At 37.0% G+C, this 22866-nt stretch overlaps 1 protein-coding gene across 1 annotated transcript in view; it reads left to right on the forward strand.

The window, feature by feature from the left end:
- Plcxd3 (phosphatidylinositol specific phospholipase C X domain containing 3) overlaps positions 1-1705 on the forward strand; it is a 165815-nt gene extending 164110 nt beyond the window's left edge. Inside the window, exon 3 of the mRNA XM_051150914.1 lies at positions 629-1705. Within this exon, the coding sequence (XP_051006871.1) occupies positions 629-782 (154 nt within the window). The 3' untranslated portion in view covers positions 783-1705. The remainder of the gene's footprint in view (positions 1-628) is intronic.
- Positions 1706-22866: the final 21161 nt, after the last annotated feature.

The following is a 22866-nucleotide window of genomic DNA, read 5'->3' on the forward strand; positions in this document are numbered from 1 at the left end:
ACATGCAGTAAACATTGAACCCCTACTCAGATCTAGCCAATGGACAGTTGTATGGAGAGTGGGGACTGACTTTAACGTGAACTCTAGTGCCCCATGTTTGACCACTTCATCTTGGTGGGGAGGCCTGGTGAGATGAGACTTGATAGGCTGTGACCATATGATAGGGGAGGAGGTCCTCTTCTGTCACAGACCTAGTAGAAGGGAACAGAGTGAAAGAGGGAGGGAGGGAGGGAAGAATGGGAGGATACAAGAAAGAGGAAAACAATTGAGATGTTATCTAAATAAATTAATTTTTAAAAATTAAAAAAGAAATTCAGGTAAGAAAAATGGAGCAAGTAAAGGCATTTGCTATCAAGCATGACAACCTGAGTTTGATCCTTGGAACTCACATTGTGGAAAGAGAGAACCAATTCTTACAGATCATCCTCTGACCTCCACCTCCACATACATATGCAAACACATACATGAATAAATTTACAAAGACTTAAGAATTCACTGCAGTTTATTTGGTCATGTTCCACCACCTGTGATTGTATTTGAGATATATATTTTACTAAATTGGACAGCCATAGACCTTGCCCAATGCTACCATGCCTTCTTTGATTTCTTTTTCTGCTTCCTTTCTCAGAGCTCTTCCTGCCATGATGCAGTGGGTCCGCACCCAGAAGCCTGGAGAGAGTGGCATCAATATTGTCACTGCTGACTTTGTAGAACTTGGTGATTTCATCAACACTGTCATAAAACTCAACTATGAGTTTGATGAAGGAGAAGCCAACACTTGATATTATTCTTTGGAGGGTCCATGAGTACGATAGAGAAGCCTCATTGTATTAGACATATTATCAATAAGCCCTCTAATTTTCTTATTCCACTCAGTATCTGAAGGAATTATGACTGTAAGTGGGTGGGAAAAGAGGGTAAACCATGTCTTCACTGATTGTAACCATATTCTGCATTGCTATAAATACGTCATTTCCTAATTGGTGAGCAAAATCTTCTAGTGTTAGGAATAGTAAAGAACAATGAATTTGTTTCTCAGAATTAATGTTTGTGACATGTTTGTGACTCATGAGTGTTTACTTGATTGCATTTTCAACCTCTGGCTCTTATATTATTCATATCTTGTGCCCTTTCCACTCCCTCTCTCTTGCTCGCTCTTCCTAATTAGATGCTATATGGGTCTCCAAACAATTGAATGCCCAGTATAATGTGTATTGCACTGCTGTACAGAAACATATCTGTTTTGTGAGACTTGGTAAAATATTCCATAGTGATCTGCAATTGGGAAATTATAGCTAATTCTTGGTCATAGAAAATATCCATCAAATTCGTTTCCTGCATCAGTAATATTGGCAGTCATTAGTGATTTTTGTGTTTTATGAAAATAATGGTGTTTCTCAGTAAGTCTGTGTGAGGCAGCTATGACCATCATTCAAACAGGTTTTGTCAACTCCATAGTGAAAAAAAAAGGAAAAAGAATTATATATGCAGAGACAGATTCTATTTTAATTCATCAAGGTCTTAAGGAAAAATGCCCTACAGACGTCAAGCTCCAAGTATATGAAAATCAGAAAAAAGGTTTAAATCTTTTAAAACTTCTTTTAATAATTATATTTTTTCTAAAAATCAAAAAAGAAAGAGCACAAGACTCTCTTATAAAATTGAGATTCTAAATGTATAATTCTAAAACCAAGATTATGAAAAAATAAAGCTTTAGAAGGAATGTAGGAATTAGAATAATGATTTTGAAACTACACCCATAATCTCCATAGTCCTTTACAAACTTTTTTAGTGTGAGATTCATAGACCCATCTGCCCTCAGCATTCTGGGTTCCTTACCACTGGAGATGAGACAAATGCCAAGGAACCAAAGTCTCATAAAAAATTTCTGTGGCATCCATTTTGGTAATCTATAAAAACAATGTTAACACAATTTTTGCGTGCCGCATCCTTCTTGGTATCTTTGTAGTGTTTTACAACTCTAAAAACCATCTTCAAAGAGGACACTACCCTTCTCTATATATTGCAAAGGAATAATGTGAGGGATTATCTATACAACTGCTGAAGTTCCTAAAATTACACATTATTTTATCTTGACATACAGAAATAATCAAACGTCTGTAGTTTTCCTCGAACAATGCATTTTTATGCCTATCAGACTCTTATAGAAATACAAGCATGCCCTTGGCTTTTAATTAACTTAAATGGAAGGCATATGACTTAATGCCTTTGGGCTAGATAAGGACTTGAATTCAAGTTTACATTTCAATATTATAAGTAGCCAAGTGTTAACGTAGATTATGGAGACTCTTTATTAGAAAACATCATTTACTTGCAACCACGGAGAGTGAATGAAGTTGTCTTTACTGAAGAGTGTGTTAGTGAAAAATGAGTTTAGGGTAGTTAACTTGCTATGCACACAACAGTTGTAATTATTATTCTGGATATGTGTGCATTTTGTCATACATATTCTGGAGCAGACAAACAAAAACAGATACACATAAATACACACCACATATGATAGGCAAATATAGTATAAAATTTTCAAATTTATTTACTGATAGTAGTAAATAATTTAATTTAAAGGTGAATTTCAGATCCAGGTAAGGGGACATGCCTGTAACTGTGGAACCTAAGAGGCAGGAGATTCAGTACTTCTTCATGTCTAATCTGGCTATCCTGCGAGCTCAAGACTACCCTGAGTTACATAATGAGATCATGTCTTAAAAATCTAAACAGTATCATAAAGGTAACATCCTTTAACAATGTATGGAAAGGGTTACAAAACATCTGAAAATGCAGAAGTTCATCATATAAAATATTTTTAAAAAATAATGCAGAATGGGACGTTAATATTCGCAGTGTGCACTGCTTTCCCGCTTCTCTTATCCATCTTTTGCAAGTCTATTGTCTGCTTATTTCACTTGATCTTCTTGTGCAGATGAGCAGGAACTCTATTTTAAAAGCCTATCAACTGTTGATATTATGCTCTATAAATTTGCTTTTTGCAGTCAATTTACTCTTGGACTACTCGATTTTGATGCCTTCGGAGCATCTGTAGTCAATCACAGCTGCAATGACACAATTATTTAACTTAAAATATGACAGAAAGATGTTCTTAATATGTTAACAAAAATGAATGCAATGTAGAAGTATTTTCTTGAATTTGGATACTTTCCTACAGTGTTCGAACACAGCCAACTTTGTGACATAGGTTATGTGGGTGCTGGAAAAAATAGACATAATGAAGCATTAGACTGAAATTTTCTGGCTAGGAAAGAGGATTTTGTTTGTTTGTTTGTTTTGTTATTGTTTTCATTAATGATGTCTGCACAGAACCTTGTACTTTCAATCTGAACTTATGATTTACATGTGGATATGCAATAAGTCCCTAGGTAGTAGGCAATGAGATAAATGGACTTGCCTTAACTTCCAAAGAGGAACTAAAATAGAAATAAACCATGAGAGAATTCACTCCAAGAGAATCTTGGGAAAGGGAAATGGAAAGAAGGCACCTTTGTCTGTCTCCCAGTCATTGGCCCTGCTGTGGAGCACACTGTGGACTTCTCATAGAAAAATGGTGGTATGCAATCACATCAGACTTTTGACTTTCCTGAGTCCTGGGAGCACAAGGGCTACATATAGGCTTCAAGTGTAGGTATACCTTGGTGTACTTTTTGTTTTGCTGGCACTTTAAGACAGTTTATAATACAAGTTGTACAAAGCAAAAAATTAAAAAATAAATAAACAAAAATCTGAGTTTTACTCAACCCATGGTAGGAAATCCAAAGAGTGAATAGAACAAGGAAAGATACTCAAATTAATTCATATCTGCATTTGCTTTCCTGTCAGTAACTCTGAAGGACCAAGAAAGAAAATACTCTTCTGCCATTACAATTTATGTCTCCTTGTTACTACACAGTCAGGTGAGCACACAGAATGGGGAGGCATCCTTTAAAAGCCTTAGGATATTCTATACGGTGACCTCTATGTTCACCTTCAGCCATATTGGGAAAACTCACATTTCACAGAATGCCATCTAATAAAGAATGTACCAGAGCACAAAATATTTGGCAAGACCCATTTGTGGAGGCACACACACACGCACACACACACAAACTGTTGAAGTCGCATCCTATCTGCCTAACTGGTTGTATTGCAATTTTAACTCTTCAAATTTTTCCCATTTTGTCAGGCTTAAATATAGGTCAAATATTTAAGGGGAGAAAAAATCGTTATTAAACCAATGAAAAGTTAGACCATCAGAATCTAGAACCACGCGGCAGTAGTGCTCTATTTATACTGTCAGCTACACCTCCAGATACATGATCTAATACAAATCTGAATGTAAATATCTGATCACATGCCCATCTTTGCTCAAAGGCGTTTGACTCCTGTGAAGCTCCACTGCATTTTGGGCAGCACAACCTGTCCAGGTTCCTACCTGTTAGAATTACGGACTGGAGAGCTGAGTCTCAGGAAACACACATTTTTGTTAGTTTTTTTGTTCTACCATTTTACAAATATTTAGCGACACAATTGTCTAACTTCTTCGGTTGGTCAGTCAAAGAGGATCAGTATATGTCAAGTGCTTGAATCCTGAACAGCTAAGAGAAAATAACACAGCGTCCCTCGGGAGACAATAAATGGGATCTCCAAAGCATTTTATTTTGCTGTATTTTAGTCGTTTTCTCTAGTTTTCAGTGACATTGTGGTGTGAATGCTCTATTTGCCATAACTTATTGGTGGCTCCTGTGTAACGTGCAGTTTAAAATAATGTTTCAAATTATTTGTTTTCCCAATGATGATAAATAAAACACTCTATAGAATTTATAAGAGGTGTTAATTGAAAATTGTGATTTTTTATTTTACTTGTGATACAATTTTGTGATTCTTAGTTCTGATCATATATTTATATGAGTTGAAATTATGTGCTGAAATTATGTGCTTGTCCGTGAAGTGTAATTATATTGTATCTTCTCAAAAATCAAACTTATCCTAAAGAAAAAGGGCACATCTTGACTAGCCTTAATGCACTGTCATTTTTGCACTTTGTTTTGTTTTGGCTTGGTTTAGTTGTTACAATTTGGATTTAAATTTTTAGCAGAAAGTATATTTCTTCTAAAGATGTCACTTAAGCAAGTTTGCGAAGTGTGTACTTTAGAGAGTTCTTGAGTTCTCATAATTCCACTGTCGAGCTTGTGCATCCGCTATGATTTCTCAAAGTATCAAAATCACTTAGTTTACTAATTTTATTGTGTATTAGAAAACTAGATTTGCATTTATTTGTCAGCTTCAGAACCAGGAACAAAATTCAAACACAGTATTTTGTACTGGTGGATCATTTCTACTTTGATGATAAAGTTTCCATGGAAAGCCTTTTCTCTAACCCACTGCATTTGAAATTTGTGTTATACAAAATAAGATGGATGTCCTTGGATCTATGAGAATCGTAGAATTTCAGTCGACATGAGGTGATTCCAATATGGTTGGCTTCTCAGAAGTATGAACAACATTCATCTTTCTGTCCTCCCAACCAGTCTATACAGGTGGTCACGGAGGAAATGAAACTGTAGCCTATTTTAAATTTAGACATTTTTGTGACTATCATTTCCATATTTCTTTCAGTCTCTGTTTTTTCTTTTTAATATTTATAGTTGCCAAGTAAAATACAGAACAGTAGTAAAATTCAGACCTCAGATAAATAATGTTAGAGTTTTCTATAAAATTCATCAGAAATGCTTACAATAAAATTCTTGTTCACATTAGGTTCAGTTTTAAGTGGCTACATTCTGTATTGCTTTTCAAAAATCTGGCAACACTATACATAATTTCTCCCATTTTTTTCAGCTGGGCTGCTGTGAGCTCTGAGTTGGCCATCTCCTATTTTAAGACCACTCAAAATCTACAGATTTGGGCCTTACATGAAGAAAATATTGTTTCAGACTAACTTATTTTCAGGAATCATCCCAAGAGTCAAACATGTATTTTCAATAGATATATGCTGCCAAATTCAAATTTTATCTTTAATGGAATGTTGGAGGACTAGACTCTGCCCATTATTTCTGGAAATAGCATTCTCCAGCTATTAAGAGAACCAAACTATGACCCATATTAAAAATTGCTCTTGGAAAGTGGCAGTACCTTCTAACTCAATACCAGAGCCTGTTCTAAAATCCTGGGGTTTTTTTTTTTTTCCTTTTGAGAGGAATCAAATGAATCCACCAATCCACTCCCTGTCATTAACATGTTAAAATTATTTTATGAATTACAAGTACTCATCTATGTGACTGTAGAATATTTGATAAAAGGAATTCTTTGGTGAGGGAGAAAAAGTTCAAGGTAAATACAGTCTAGTCCTGAGAGTTTCTTCCCACAGTAAGGGAATGTTGTTGAGTACTTTTTGGGAACAGAAAGTGGTCCCAGAGGTAAAGCCCATGGCAGAGAGAATTGTTGAAGCAGATTGTATTGAGCTTTTCAGGAACCAAAACTGAAGACCCCCTTAAATATGAACTATTAGATCTAATCTAGTTCTCAGGTCAGCTTTCAAAGTCTAGAACCTTGCTGGAATTCCTAAATAAATGGCCAGTATTGCCAACACTGGGTTCTCCATAGTCTGAACAAGGACAAAGTGCTGAAAAGTTCCTGGTAGCTACTTCCTCTTTTGAAATTGTATGATAAAATAGGAAAACTCAAATGTCACAATGTATTTCCATCTCATGATTACTGCTTATGTGTGTGTGTGTATATATATATATAATTTATATTGATTTGCTTCATTTCTGGGGAAAAAGAATGTGTAGAGCTGGTGATATTCCCCTCATTAACCCCAGGTTTTCACCAGAGGGAGTCAGATCTGTGCCTTCTCTTTTTAGGATTTGTTCATTGACTTTAGTAAATGTGTTATAATGAAAATTCATGCCTATAGTCAGTATAGAAAATGTGATTTTATATGTACATAAAATTGTGTTCTTAATGTTAAAAAAAAGTTTATTTGTAACTAGTGAACTTGCCTAATAAAGTCCTGGAACCAGTTATTTTCATTTTTTCCAATTGATATTTATCCATGCTTCATTAAAAGCAATAAAATGAATCTCTCAAGTTAAATATGATTTTAAAAATCCCCAAAAAAGTCATCATATCAGTATCTCTTTTACAAAAAAAAAAAAAAAGTGTTCTGTACCAAGAAAGGAAAAGCACTGCATGCTTTGATTATGTTAAAGGTGTCTCTTAATGTTTAATGTAATTATCTTTTTATACCATCACTTGGAAGGGCAACATTAAGACACAATATATTAATATAACTTACTTATATTACAAAGAATCTCAAACTAAAAACAAAGTGGGGGACTAACCTGATGAGATCCCACTACATCAAATGCATGAGCCTTTTTCTTTCAAAATGCAATTTTTCAAGCATTTTCTGGGAAAAAATATTTCACTAAATAAATCTAACTATTGAGGTTAAAATGGTACTTAACTAAAAAGAGTCTGAGTGTTACCATAGTACTGTAAAGGCATCTGATAAACACATATGACTGAAATTTAACTTATAAGTCTACATGTTTTAGGTTGATATTATTGCTGTAAAAATTACCATGACCCACTCAGTATGATCCTTTCTAGTTCCATCCATTTGTCCACAACTTTCTGGATTTCCTTGTTTTTAATAGCTGAGTACTATTCCATGGAGTAAATGTACCACAGTTTCTTTATCCATTCTTCAACTGAGGGACATTTAGGCTGTTTCCAGGTTCTGGCTATTACGAATAAGGCTGCTATGAACATGGTTGACCATGTGTCCTTGTTGTGTGGTAGAGCATTTTCTGGGTGTATTCCAAGGAGTGGAATAGCTGGGTCTTAAGGAAGCCTTATTCCCAGTTTTCTGAGAAAGCACCAGAAGCAGAAAGACTCACATGGTAAATACTCACTTATCATTGGACATTAGCCCAAAAGGCATGTCCCATGAAAGTCTTCACTTACCAGGAGATTGAGATAGATGTGAGGACATCCTATTGGGACTCTACATAAGAGAAATATAGGAGGATGGGGAAATAGAAGGATTCAGAGGGTCCAAGAAACCTACAAGAAGAACATCATGATGGATGGATCTGGGTCCAAGGGATTCTGTTCAAACTACTGCACCAACCAAGGACAATACAAGCAACATCAAATGCCTACTCTCATTTAGCCAATGGACAGAATATTTTCCACAGTTATGTGGAGATTGGGGACTGACTCTGACATGAACTCTAGTGCCTCATATTTGACTACTTCTCCTTGGTGGGGAGGCCTGGTGGCACTCAGAGAAAGAGTAAGCAGGCTACCAAGATAAGACTTGATAGACTATGATAACATAATGGGGGAGGATGTTCCCTTCAGTCATAGACCTAGGGGAGGGGAATAGGGAGAATGCAGAGGGAGGGAGAAATGGGAAGATACAAGTGATGGGATAACAACTAAGATGTAACCTAAATAAATTAATAAAATAAAAATTTTTTAAAAAGCACCATGACCAATAGCAACCTGGAAAGGAGAGATTATTTACTTCATTTTATAAATTCCAGGTCATAATCCATTAATGCATGAAGTCAGGCTAGGAATTCACGGTAGGAAGCTGGAGGCAGGAAGTGAAGTAAACGCAGACACTGTGGAGAAAGGATGCTAACCAACTGTCTCTCCATGGCTTGCTCAGCTTGCTTCTTATATCACCCAGGATCCTGAGCAAAGGTGATATCTCGTATAGTGGGATGAGTTTCCCATATCAATCATTAATAAAACGCCCCACAGATATGACTATAAGCCAATATAAGGGATACATTTTTTTGTGGGTTACTGTTTGTTTCTTTCTTTCTTGTTGTTGTTACCATTGAGACAAGGTCCTATCATGTAACACTGGTTGGTCTTGAACTCACTATAAAGACCAGGTTAGCCTTAAACTCAAAGAGATCAGCCTGCCTCTGCCTCCCAGAAAGCTGAAGTAAAAGGCATACCCCACAACACTTGACCCTGGAGACATGTTATTAATGTTTCTTTTACAAGATAACTGTAGTTTATGTCCAATTAACAAAACCAACCTAGGACAGAACTCATGGATATTATATATGCTGTCACTTCATAACATCAGATGCTCTCTAGCTAGAAAGCTGTATTTATTTCTGCATTTAGGAAGTATCAGTGTTCTACAAATAATCCTTGACATTATTACAGCTATGCCTCCTTAGTAGCACATTTCAATAGCTTTGTTCAGCAAATATTTAGCCTACAATGTGGCAGGCTCCCACTCATCAAAGCGAAACCTTTTTAAAAATGTTTCTTAGACAACTAGATAAAGTGCATACTTGATACATTCTTACTAGATCTAACAAGTGACATGGTTTTGCTCTCTAAAGAAGCAAACAAACATGCTCAATGACCTTTTCTAAGTAGAACTGCTAAAGAGTAAATCGTTCAAATATAGACATATATTCCTGAGGACCAGTAAAGAAACTATCCTCATAATTTCTTAATTCTTAATAGTCATTTCCAAGATAAATAGGATAAAATAAGTTAGTTATGGCAACAAGAAAACACAAGCAGCTCCTGCTCACAGCAGTACAAGCTCCAGCACTGTGACATGGCCCAGGGGTTGAGAACTCTAAAGAAGAGTGATGTGCTCTACTCCTTGCTCTCTGCTACCTTTTGTTCTATTCTACACCTTGCTTCCTTTTCCTTTCACTTCCCTCTACCCTGTTCCCCGCATCCTCCCTTATCCCTTGTCCTTCCTCTACCCTTGTTATTTCCCTACCCCTGTTCTCCTGTACCCCACGCTTTACAGCTTTTTCTCCTGTCTTTCACCCACATCTATCTCTTACTCTCCTCTAACCCTCATCTTTCTTTTACTCCTTGTCATTCTTTTTCTCACCTTTAAGCTTCAAAAGAAGCTGATTTCAATACATAGGCCCTGTTTCATCACTAATACGACCCCAATTGTGCCTCTATACATCAGTCAAGAGACCCATCAAATAAAAAGTATATCTACCTCTTTTCAAGTGTCACAATTAGATGATGAGTGGGTTCAAAGCAATAAAAACATCAACTGGAGTCAAGGCAGTTTCTTTCTTTTCAGTGATATAGCATAGTAAAAGATTTCAATATTGGCTTTGAACTTGAAATTCAAGTATGCCCTTTTTAAGGAGACCTGATAATAACCATAGAAGAATTGAGTGACAAGAAATGACCTAGTATAATGGAATATCTGCTATCACATTCAATCATGTGGCTAAAAGTTCTCCTGGAAGCCAGGGCAGTGGTGCACCCGTGTAATCCCAGCACTTTAGGAGGTAGAGGCAAGCCAGATCTCTCTGAGTTTGAGCCCAGCCTGGTCTACAAAGTGAGACCAGGAGAGCCAGGGCTACACAGAGAAACCCTGTCTTGAAAAACCAGAAGAAAAAAGAAAAATTTGTTCCTAGAAATATATGGGTTTATTAGGCAAATGTGACATTAAATTACAGAAAGAGTGAGTTAATTCCATAAGTAACAGGCAGAGGGAAGTGGTTAAGAACCCTGATGTTGCTGTTGCTCCTTTTCTGTCCATTGGTATCCGCCCCCGGATTTCTGAGAGATTGCATGCACTGAATCTGGGCTTAGATATCCTTGTAAGGAGCCATGGGGACACTGGGAACCAAACTCAGGTTGTCAGGTTCTCTGCTAGAACAAGCCATGTTCATAACCACTGAGCCATGTAACCCGGGCTTGGTGGCACACACCCTTAATCCCAGCACTCAAGAGGCAGAGGCAGGTGGATTGCTGTGAGTTTGAGGCCAACATGGTCTGCAAAGTGAGTCCAGGACAGTAAAGACTACACACAGAGAGACCCTGTCTCGAAAAACCAAAAAAAAAAGAACCCTGATGTTAGCTGGACACGGTGGTGCACGCTTGTAATCTCAGCACTTGGGAAAGCAGAGGCAGGTCAATTGCTGTGAGTTTGAGGGCAGCCTGGTCTACAAATTGAGTCCAGGACAGCCACGGCTGCACAGAGATACCCTGATTTGGAAAAAAAAAAAAAAAAAAAAAAAAAAAGAATCCTGATATTGGTGTTTTTAGGAACCCCTGTAGAATTCTTGGACTCAATAAAATAAGCAAGTTTTCTTCATAGAAATATGGAGTCTGACTACTTGGTGTTTTACTAATAAACAATTTAAAAAACCTTTGCTTCAATATAAGTGTTCAAATATCATTATATTACCATTTTTCATATTAAGCAACAAAAATTAAAAATCTTTGATGCAAACATTGAAAAAAATCACACCTTCACTATTTTTATATTTCCCAGATACAACAGGCATTAAAATACTTTTGATACTTAAAATGGCATTGTTTAGATTTAATCAAACCCAAACAAAGGCCACATAAAACCCACCCATGTGGGAAGAGCTCTTAGGTGGTGCTGAGGGTTGAAAAAAAGTAAGACAGTACCTTTGCTTTGAGGAATACTGAGAAACTGAGACTTAGGGATAATTTCAAAGAAAATATATAGTACAGTATTGTTCCAAGTCTACAAAAGCCCCATTTCTTAACTGTGACATTCATTATAAATTTTGATGAAGAAATTCTATTCAAGGTTTCTTGGATTATAATGAGTCTGTATTGAAAATATTAACAAAGAATAGGGGTGGAGATCATATTTCTTATTAAAATTCTCTATTCTTTGTGTGTGTGTGTGTGTGTGTGTGTGTGTATGTGTGTGTGTGTGTGTGTGGACAAATGAGACATGGTACTGCATGAATATGTTAACTACACTTTTACCAACTCCAGTTTTCATGCAAGACTCCTGTTCTTACCATAGGAATTTGCGGTCTTCCCTTTGTGTTTAACAGAAGGCTCCATGGTGGCTGTTGGCTACTGGCTGCTGGCGACTCTTTTGTCTGAAGTCACCTGTCTCTACTCTTTATCACTAAGGTCCAGAAACTTGTTAGTGGATATGACCTATACCCAGCTAGACACAAATGCGAAAGTAGAGGAGTGTATTGTCACAGGGTGGGTAGTCTGCAGCTATATGAGGCCCTTCTCCATTTATATGACATCCTAAAGGAGGGGCTTTAGGACACTTAACCATTAATAATTATCCAAGATTAGAGAAACAGCACATTTTGTTTTAGATAGTTATTTCTCTGTGTCTTTGTCTTTCCCTCTATGGGCTAGAGACAGGACATGGGTCACTGAGATGGCTAATCAAATAAAGGTGAATTTCACCCAAAACAGAGGATAAGTATTTGGTCTCTGGGGCCCATATGGTAGAAAGAAAGGGGAAAAGCAGCTCCCACAAGTTGTCCTCTCATTTCCACATGATCATTTGGCATGCCTATGCCCACATATATGCATGTGCAGAGAGAGAGAGAGAGAGAGAGAGAGAGAGAGAGAGAAATGTAGTAAACAAATAATTCTAATAGCAGCCACCAAGCTGTTCTGTTATTGCTGCCCTTGGTGCACCAAAACAGTGTGTGTGTGTATGTGTGTGTGTGTAAACATTATTTTTCTGAAAAGCTTGGCTTCTTTTCTCTCCCAAAATTGACCTCTGAGAAGCCTGCTTCTTGATTCTAAGACACATTCTAAGATCCTAGATGAGTGTTGGAGAAGCAATGCCTCCTGACATGATCTCCATCAGCACAGATGAGCAAATGGCGACACTGAGTAAGGGACTCATTCACCTATGCACAGTTTGATGAACTCATTCACATTGAAATATTGTTCTATTTATTTATTATAGCAGTGGGTTCAAGTGGTATTGTCACTTTAAAGATGTTTTACAGGAAAGCAAAACACAACACGGTATACTGGAGGCTGACTTTCATAAGGGGAAGGCCAGTAAGCCTGCCTCTTAAGTTCTCTAAGAAACCCTGAGACCCCTAGGACTTGCCAAAAAGTGCAGTTCAAATTGTGTTATACATATGCTTCCCTAGTGATCCTAATGAAATGTAAAATTCAATCAGCCAAGCTAATACTTAATTCTTAGGCTGCATGTCTAAGAAGCTGCCACCGATACAGAAGGTACCCACTGTGGCACTCATGTATCTCAGACATCCATCTCTGAGTGACTATACTAAGAAGCCCATCTTTACACCTACTTCAAAGTTCAAATCCCCCATCAGATAATCTTTGAGATGAAAAAAAATGGCCCAGTCAACATTATGAGATGAATTTGAATAGAGAAGTTATGGTGGGGAAGAGAAAAATAATCTTTACCCCTCTTTGGTTTCCCCTGGCTAGTCAACCAAATATAACTACCAACCACTTGAAGCTGAGGGAAATCAACCATTAAGGAGCGGAAGAGAGAAGCTGCTATGTAGAAGAGTGGTTTGCAGATGGGACGTGAATAAAGTACACTCAAGCAAAAGGAGGAGCAGGGAGGGGGCCACATGCAGGTTTCTGGCCACATCAGGAGGAAGCAGATGGGGAATGTTGCATGCATAATCTCTACATTGGAAGCTTAGCTCCTGGGCTGTGAATTGAGTGGCTGTGCTGGGTCAAAGTGACTTAAATCTTATCTCAGAATAGGAGCTGCTTATTCATGCTAAGAGAATTAAACAGCCACTCTCGCTCAAGAAGGAGTTATTATAACACCTTGGCGCTTCAGTGTGACCTGTGGTAATTTTCTCTTGATGTCACAGAGCTGGATTTATTCACATCCATCTGCTATTCCAGCCCTATCAATGGACTCAGATTTTACTTTCTCAGTCTGAGGTGATTTTAACCTGTTCTGTTTCCAAGTGAGACAAATCAACTCAAATTAATTTAAGCTAGGGAGAGTGAGCAGTTGCTTCCTTTTCAAACTGTTTAGAACTAAAAGGAGAGGTGGCTTTGGTTGTACCCAAAATTGCAGCCTCAAATAATATTAAGGGGACTTTACTTGTTTCCATTCAGTTTTCCCCTCTGCATTGGTTGTGCTGATGTACAATTTTTCATGCTGTGGTAGCGTGAATAGCAAAATGTCTCTCTAATAGTTTCATCTTAAAAACACAATTGAATGAGACCTGATAGACTGTGATCATATTGTGGGGGAAGAGGTCCCCTTCTGTCACACGTCTGGGAGAGGGGAATAGTGTGAAAGAAGGAAGGAGGGGGAATGGGAGGATACAGCTGAGGGGATAACAATTGGGATATAATCTGAATAAATTATTTTTAAAAAGAAATACAGAAAAAAATTAAGCATCCAACTAGACTATCATTCAATAAATGGGGCAATGAACTAGACAGTTCTTTAAAATAAATAAATAATACCAATGGCAACGAAAACATAATTGAGTGTCTCATTTGGACCCAAATCTCATTGCCCAAACTTGCACAGTGTATGAGAAGAGTCAGCCTTGCATGATTGCAGGATGCAATACATGTGGTTCTGTCATTGGTGGATTTATGGGTTCAACCACATACAGACTGAAAATATTTTTTACAAAATGTACATATAGGCAGATAGGCAAACCTTTTTTCTTGTTATTCTCTAAACAGTATGGTGTAAAACTTATTGGTGTAAATTGGATATTGTATTAGGTATAGGGCAGAGATGGGTTTTAAATTATATGGGAGAATATGCTTATTTGTGGTGATTTGTATAATAGATGTGAACTCTGAAGATCTGAATATACATAGAAGTCCTAGGACACATTTCTCATACACATAAAGGGACAAATGCATACTGATCACCCCAACCATGTCTGCAGCTGTAACAATGGATTGAGAAGGTAGAAATGTTGGTTAAAAGGCATATCAAAGCTCTGGTACAAAGAAACAAACAAATAAACGAATACAAAGAAACAAAACAAAGCATTCTAATCTGCCACAAACAGAAGATGTCCTCTACAAAATCCCACAGACACCTGAAGGCATATCCTCCGAATGGTGGTCTATTCAGGAACTCAATAGGCTTGCTGCAAGGTCATTCATATCCATCCTGAATGCTAAGAAAGATGAAAACCCTGTGACATATACAGGGGAGGAGGGGCCCCTCAGTCACAGTCATAGGGGAGGGGAGTAAGGGGAAAGCAGGAGGGAGGGAAAAATGGGAGGATACAAAGGATGGGTTAACAATTGAGATTTAATATGAATAAATTAATAATATGTATATGTATGTATATATATATAAAACATTGAAAAACTTCTAAAGATTATTTTGAGTGTTTTCAAGCTTTTTATTTAAGAATATTTTAAACTTATAAAAGCAAAATATTAACAAATTTACATATTTTATAGAGTGACATGTCCCGGCCCGTGGGACAAATCGAATAAGGGTTCACCTGAAAGAGGGAGTGGGGATTGAAAGTAGGGTACAGAGACGCAACAAATAACAAGTCAAGTCTCGAAATTTCTGATCAAGACTCTCTTTAATGCCACTGAGTAAGACTTTTTAATAGGAAGGTCAATAGGATCTATTCTGATCCCTCTCTCCCTACGTCCCAGGCAAGAAGAACACAATAGCCTGAGTAGCTCTCTGTAAGGATTTCCTTAATCCTCTGGGTGTCTCTTTCAAAGGTAAATAGTCCAAGGATGGCCTGGAACACAAAGACCTCTTCCTACAAAGCTCAGCAACTGGAAGGTCACAGCATGCAGCCTAAGCATAGGATTTCTGACATGGCAGAATTTAGCATGACTCCCCATGATAGAGTAATTTTAAATCATTTTTTCAATATTAAGTTATGATAACCTGAGAAATATTGTTTTTAAATTATATTCATTTTCCAGTAGTAAATTTTCTTATTGAACTATTAAAATTTAAAACTATAAAAATCTATGTCCTTGTATACTTTGCATAAGTTTTCATACAAAATTCACATTACATGAAAGCACCACAGATATAACAAACAGAAAAATAAAATTGTGTGAAATAAAGGATGTGGGGAATCGACTTCACTCCATAGTGTGGATGTTCCCAGAAGAAGCTGATAATGCCAACTTAATGGTTTGACAAAAGAAAAATATTAAAGCCTCAGCAGCAGCAAAGTATATCTCCTTTGATGACGGTAATAGCAAAAGATCCTGGAGTCACTAGCCAACTTCTTGAGCCACTGCTGAAATAATTAACTGAGCCAAATATAGTGGCTACCTCATAGGAGGCGTATCTAAATTATAAGTGGATAAAGTAGGGTGAGAGTATTAACATGTTGGCATGCTGTAGGATTTGTGTAGGATATCTTTTTAAATATACTATGAATAATATAATATAAAGATATATTTTTGATATTTCCAGTTTAAATGTTCTACCCCTGACAACACTTCCATTTTGGCAGCCGTTTCAACAAATGAAGTTTATGAGAAAATAAAGTATATTCTAATCAAGACTGTAACACCCAAAAATGAGTTTTTAAGGTGTATACAAAAATATCTAGGATGGCAACAGTAGACGATGAGCATAGGAGTGGTCTGTGTCTTAATCACCACAGAATTTTGGGATGTGGTTCAGCAGCTCCACATTGAATTCCTGGGCTCCGGCAACCAGCTAAGCAGCTGAAAACAACATCAGTCTACCAGCTCACAGATCTGGACACTCTAAGTCTGAAACCAAGATCATACTCTCAGAAGTAAGGTGTCCTCCATGGGCTCATGTGCGGGAAGCTTCTTTCCCAGATGCTAGCACAGTTTGAGGAAGAGTGTTGCAAAATTTGAATTGGAGGCTATTCAGAGGAAGTAAGTCACTAAACACTACTATGGAAGGATACATCTTGTCCCTTTCTGTGTCTGTCTCTGTTTCTCCCTGTGCCTCTCCTCTCTTCCCTCTCCCTCACAACTCACCTTCCTTTTTCTCCATCTGACCACCATGACTTGCACCATTCCCTTCTCCATAATTCTCTCCTTTATCACAAGTGACCAATGAATTGCCTCACTGTGGACTGACTGGCCTCTGAACCAGTGAACCAAAGCAAACATCTCCTGTTAACCTGTTACTCTTCAGTGTTAGTCCAATGACAAATATATGTTGAATATACAAAGTGTTGGCAGGGTTGCCTCCTTGAGTACACACTGAGGTAGAACCTGTCCCATGCAATTCCCAGTATCCCTTGGCTTTTTGGCGTGGTAGTGCTCCTTTGCCTCCACCTTGACTTCATCTTCCCCAGTGTCTACATCTGTGTCCTCTGCCTTCATTGAAATCACTCTAATCTTGTGCTAATCCAAGATGACTTCATCTTAACTAACTATGTCTGCACAGATCCTGCTCGTACAGTAGGTCACACTCTGGGACTCAGGATAGACATGGTTTAGGAAAGGCAAAAGTGTACAAAATAATAATACATTCTCATTTATTCTTTTAATGAGTACTTCTACCATTCAGTGTGATAGTTGTTCAGGGAATTTAAATTAAAACAAAAATAAAATAAAATTTAAGTTACTATTATGCAAAGTCTCATTTGGACGATATTGCTCTCACAATCCTGACAATGCAACAAACACAAAACCTAGACAACATAAATAACATTTACAGTTTTGTGCTTACTCTTCTCAAATAGAGTACCTTTCCTTTGCAACATCTTCACAATATTTCTATATTGACTTCTTAATTAAAATGAGTATACAGTTAATACCCTTTTAAAATTTTTGCCACTTTCTCAAATGCTATACTTTAAATGATACAATAGAATGAGCCCTCTGTTATAAGACACCTAAATAGAACCATTTTATCTCATTTACCCACATGCGCAATAATAGTGATCTTCAATGCTTATTCTATTTAAAATGTTCTTTATCTTTAAATAGAATTCAAAAATCACTATATAAAATTATTTTAACTGAAGTCTTATTTGTAATGTTTGCCATTTACTTTATATATTTGTTTCTGATAAATAAGATTAGAAAAATCTAACCTATAGCAAACACCTTTCACGTTATTCTGTTTTCTTTATGTCATAGTCATGAGTCAAATATTTACATATAGAAACCAAAACTTACAAGTCTCAGTATAGTACAAACTTGCTTAAGTCCATATACACTAACAAATTATTCAACCAAGAATGGAGACATAGATGTATCTAGATCAGTGATTTCTTATCATCTCTAAATAAAAAAACATCAGCGATAGCAAGTGTTTGTATCACTTTTCATACTGTAATTTATTATTTAAACACCTGCTCTTTCAGTGATAATTACAGAGAATATTATTGCTTATTGAATTATAACAGGTAAAGCATACCAATAATCTGAAAAATGCATCAAAATTCCTGGTGTTGTTCATGTATGCGTATAAGGTTATACCGTAATTATTTTCTCCACCTTTAACTATTTCCACATTCCATTTTGCTCAGAACCTTGTGGTCAGGAGCTTTTTCTATTGTCACTATCTGACTCCTAGGAGCCCACTGTTAGCATGTGGACGACACCAGAACAAAGAGTGAGCTTATTGACAATCCCTGCAATTATTTCCATTGATATTTAGTGATCCACATTAACAAAGTAAATTACAAAAATGAAGTTTTATATATTTATTTAGAATGCCTTTCTCTCGTAGAAGAAATCGTACACATGTATTACCTTATCCGAATAAAAATATCAAGCCTTGCATGTATCCAATATTATACATAGAAAAACTAAGGCTCAGGAGTTGTCAATTATTAACCTTAGAGCTAAGCTACTAAGGAAAGAGTGGTGTTCTCTCAGAGTCTTTGAGTATTCTCATCAGGTTACATTATCAATAGCTATCTTTTCTTTGTCATTTACCTCCTTTCCAACTACAAATATAACTCTATTTTGACTCAGCATGATTCTGGATGGACTCAGCTAAGTTAAAATCACAATGCCTAACTGGAAAATAATTAGCTGTGGGCATATGGCATAAGGAAAAATTATTCCAAACACCAGTCAGTGAAAACAGATCCCTTATAATAAAAAATAGAAAGATGTGTATTTTACTAGCTATTAAGGCATTTAAGAAATATTTACTTTTACCTGAATGACATAATTCTGGATAATCTGCAATTCAATATTCTACTGTCCAATAAACAAGATATGAACATAAGTTTTTATGGGAAGATACTAATACTTATCTAATTTGATGGTATTGTGGGAGACTAAGCAGGCCCTGCCAAGACATGATGACAATCAAGAGATTTCGCAATACACTGTATGTAATTAAGACTAAAACTCAGGATCCTGAGACTACAAAGATCATTAAAATAAAAAGTTGAAGGGAGGAAAAATATCACAAAGGCCAGGAAGAAAAGAAGGGAAAAGCAGAGCAGTGTTGAAAGCTATTTTATTTAAAGGACTCCTAAGATTGCAATAAAAAAACATAGTTAAAGAAAGCATATTTAAACCAAAGACAAAATAGCCTGAAACAGATCACAAAACGTGAAGTCAATGTCACCTCTTCTTGCAACGGTTCTTAGTTATCCTTATTGATTTAATATGACTATTTTGTTTTCCATTAGCAGTTGCTTGATGATAGCTTTCAGTGTGTAACTACAGTGTGTGTCTGCACCACACTATAAACACATCTATTGATGCACTTAAACAAAAGAACAAGGTCTGGCTTCTCCTGGGCAATTGAGTAATACAAGTTCAGAATCACAAGACCCCTTCTTATCTGAAGTGGCCAGCAGGAGAGCCTATCTTCCTGTACACACATGGTTTCCCATTGAAAGGAGAGGTGAAAAGAGAAATCAACAAAATTTTACTAAAAAGAATGACGTGCAGCCCAATGCTTCACTTGCTGCCAGCATTAGGGATACAAATGTTTATTATTCACTCCTGCCTCAATAAAAAATTAAATCTCCATTAATGACTAGACTATCAATAATTCATTGAATTAATATATTAATTGAGTGCCACTATCTGTCAGAGTCTGTACTATATCCCATAAATGCAGATACGAGCAAGACAAGCATATTTTCACTTGGCCTCTTGCTAGGATATAAATGACTTAGCCTGAATAAATAACATGGGATGGGGGAGTTCTTGCATAGCAAGACATTGGTGAGTGTCAGGCAAGAAGTTCACACAATTGGTTTTTATTTTATTAGGGTTGAAACCTGGTGTGGTGAAAGATGAAGTGGACAGCCTTGAACCCAGAGACATCCTTTTGCTAAGGTGAAAAAAAAAAACATAGCTTGAATAGAAAGAAAATTAGCCTGATACCAAAGTGATGAGGTAAGACTTCTTGAAAATCATGGGCAGAATGGCAAAGCCCATTTGATTCAGAGAAATGAGAATGAGAGACTCTCCGGAGGAAAGGACCAGGAACATTTTATGGGAATAAGATAGTAGACTTTGCAGATTTGGAACTCAGGCCTTAATTGACTCAAGATAGGTAGATGATAGATAGATAGATAGATAGATAGATAGATAGATAGATAGATAGATAGATAGATATAGGCAGACAGACAATGGACAAGCAGACAGATGAACAGACAGGCAGATGATAGTGTTTCATGTAGCCCAGCTTGACCTATAACTGTCCATGTGCCAAAGCAGACCTTGAGTTTCCTAACCATCCTGCCTCTACCTCCCCAGTTATATGATTACTGCTGCATTTTATGTGGTCCTAGGGATTGAACCTAGGACTTTGTGCATGCTAGGTAAATACTCTGCCAACTGGACTATACCCTCAAGTCCCCCATCTGGAAGTTTTATGTTCATACCTGGGTCTATAGATGAATTCCAACTTCTGGAACAAGTCTCATAGCTTCCTGCATCAGTCATTTCTAGAAGTTTCAAGGCAAATGTCTGTCATTGGAAACCAATAGAGTAAGAGCCAGTCTGTGGATAGGGAAATCATAAGAATTTTCATGAGGTCTTCAAAATTCTGTATCTACTATAGCCACAGAAGAAGAATCTTGTTCAAGCATAGCAGGTCTCTTACACATGATTATGTACCAGGGATTAGTAAGAAGATTTTAAACATTGACCACAACCACATGTTTGCTAAATAACTGTTGGCAATTACCTTCTGATAGGAAACAAGAATGGTTTCTGAAAAAGAGGGAAAGGAAGGAGGGAGGGAGGGAGGGAAGGAAGGAGGGACAGAGGAAAGAGGGAAGGAAGGAAGGAAGGAGTCAAGGATTTATGCACCTGCACACTGAGCTGAAAGGGATTCAACTGAACAGACTGATCACTGCTTGTTAATGATTCCACTGACGTCAGATCTTGTCCATTGCAGCCAGTTATTTTTATAAATCAATTTGAAAGCACTAGCTCTTTCTGCTCTGAATTAGATCACAGAGAAGCAGTGAAATGCATGCCTGACCATAAGACATATGAGCAAGCACTTCTAGATTATGTTAAAGAGAATATAAGGGTTTTTTTTTTTCCATTTCATTTCATTTTTTTTCCAGTCTGCCCAGAGCAATGGTAGCTGTTGCCAATAGTACAGATCACTGGGTGACTTTTCTTGCAGCATTTGTAAAGAAGGAAGAAAGGGACTATTTTGCTTTGTTCACTTGAGAGTAACTACAAGAAAGTTGAGCATAGAACACAGGGCAAGGCAATCTTTCACAAAAGACCAGAACTGTCAACACCAGACCATATATTGCTAATGTCTGTCCTTTTCCATGAACAGTGCTGGGTTTCTTCATGAAAAGAGAAGTGCATGATCAGATGTGAACGAAGTTCATCTCCCCCTGGGACTCGGAGGAGTGGCATCTATGAGTTTATGAAGAAATAAAACTGGATATATTTTGATGAAGACATTGCTGAAATTTTCTCTTGCATCACCAAATAGAGGGGCCTTGACAGAAGCACACAGAGTAAGACATACACACCAGAATCCCTGGGATAAACTGGGCATATTTTCATGTGTTTTAATATGGTTAACATTATATTTTAAAACTCTATCTCCTCCTTTATTGAAAATAGATTCATTTCCCACACAATATACATTGATTACAGTTTTCCCTCCTACTTCTCTCACTTCCTCCCCACCTTCCCTCCTATCTGGATCCACTCTGTTGTTGCCTCTCATTATATAAGACTAGGCTTCTAAGAGATAACAGCCAAGCATAACAAAATAAAGTATAATAATATAAAAGAAAGACCATCACATCAAAATTGGACAAGGAAACTCAGCAGAAGGAAAAGAGCCCAAGAGAAGGCATAAGAATCAGAGGCCAACTCACTCACATGCTCTGGAGCTGCATAAAAACACTAAACTGAAATCTATAACATATATGCAGAGGACCTGATGCTGACCTATGCAGAGCGCCTGATGCTGACCTGTGCAGGCCGTGTACTTGCTGCTTTAGTCATGTGAGTTCATGCTGTTCTATTCACAATAGCCAGAAATTGGAAACAATCTGTATGTCCTTCAACAGAACAGATAAAGAAAAGGTGGTACATTTGCACAATAGAATATTATTCAGCTGTTTAAAAAGTGTCATCAATGGGAGGATACAAGTGATGGGATAACAATAGAGTTATAATCTGAATAAATTAATAAAAATTTTTAAAAAGTGTCATCATGAAATTTACAGGAAAATGGATGGAACTATAAAAGAAATCCTGAATGAGGTAACCCAGACCCCAAAGATAAACATTGCACTATTTACTTATATGTGGATATTAGCAATTCAATAAATAACAAACAGGATATAATCCATCGACCCAGAGAGGTTAGGGACTAGGACAGCATTTCTCAACCTGTTGGTCAAGATCCCTTTGGAAAACCTCTCTCTCAAAAATAATTTACATTAATATTCATAACTAGCAAAATTATAGTTATGAAGTAGCAATGAAAATAATTTTATGCTTGGGTGTCATCACATGCGGTACTCTATTAAAGGGTTATACTGTTCGGAAGGTTGAGAACCACTGATCTAGAAGATCACTTGGTTCTCTGTGGGAGTGGAAAATAGAATTGATTTTTATGGGTCCACTGGGGTGGAGGGGCTGGAAGTAAAGGATCCTGGGGGA

The sequence above is a fragment of the Acomys russatus genome, chromosome 9 (genome assembly GCF_903995435.1).
Source record: "Acomys russatus chromosome 9, mAcoRus1.1, whole genome shotgun sequence".
NCBI classification, from domain to species: domain Eukaryota; kingdom Metazoa; phylum Chordata; class Mammalia; order Rodentia; family Muridae; genus Acomys; species Acomys russatus.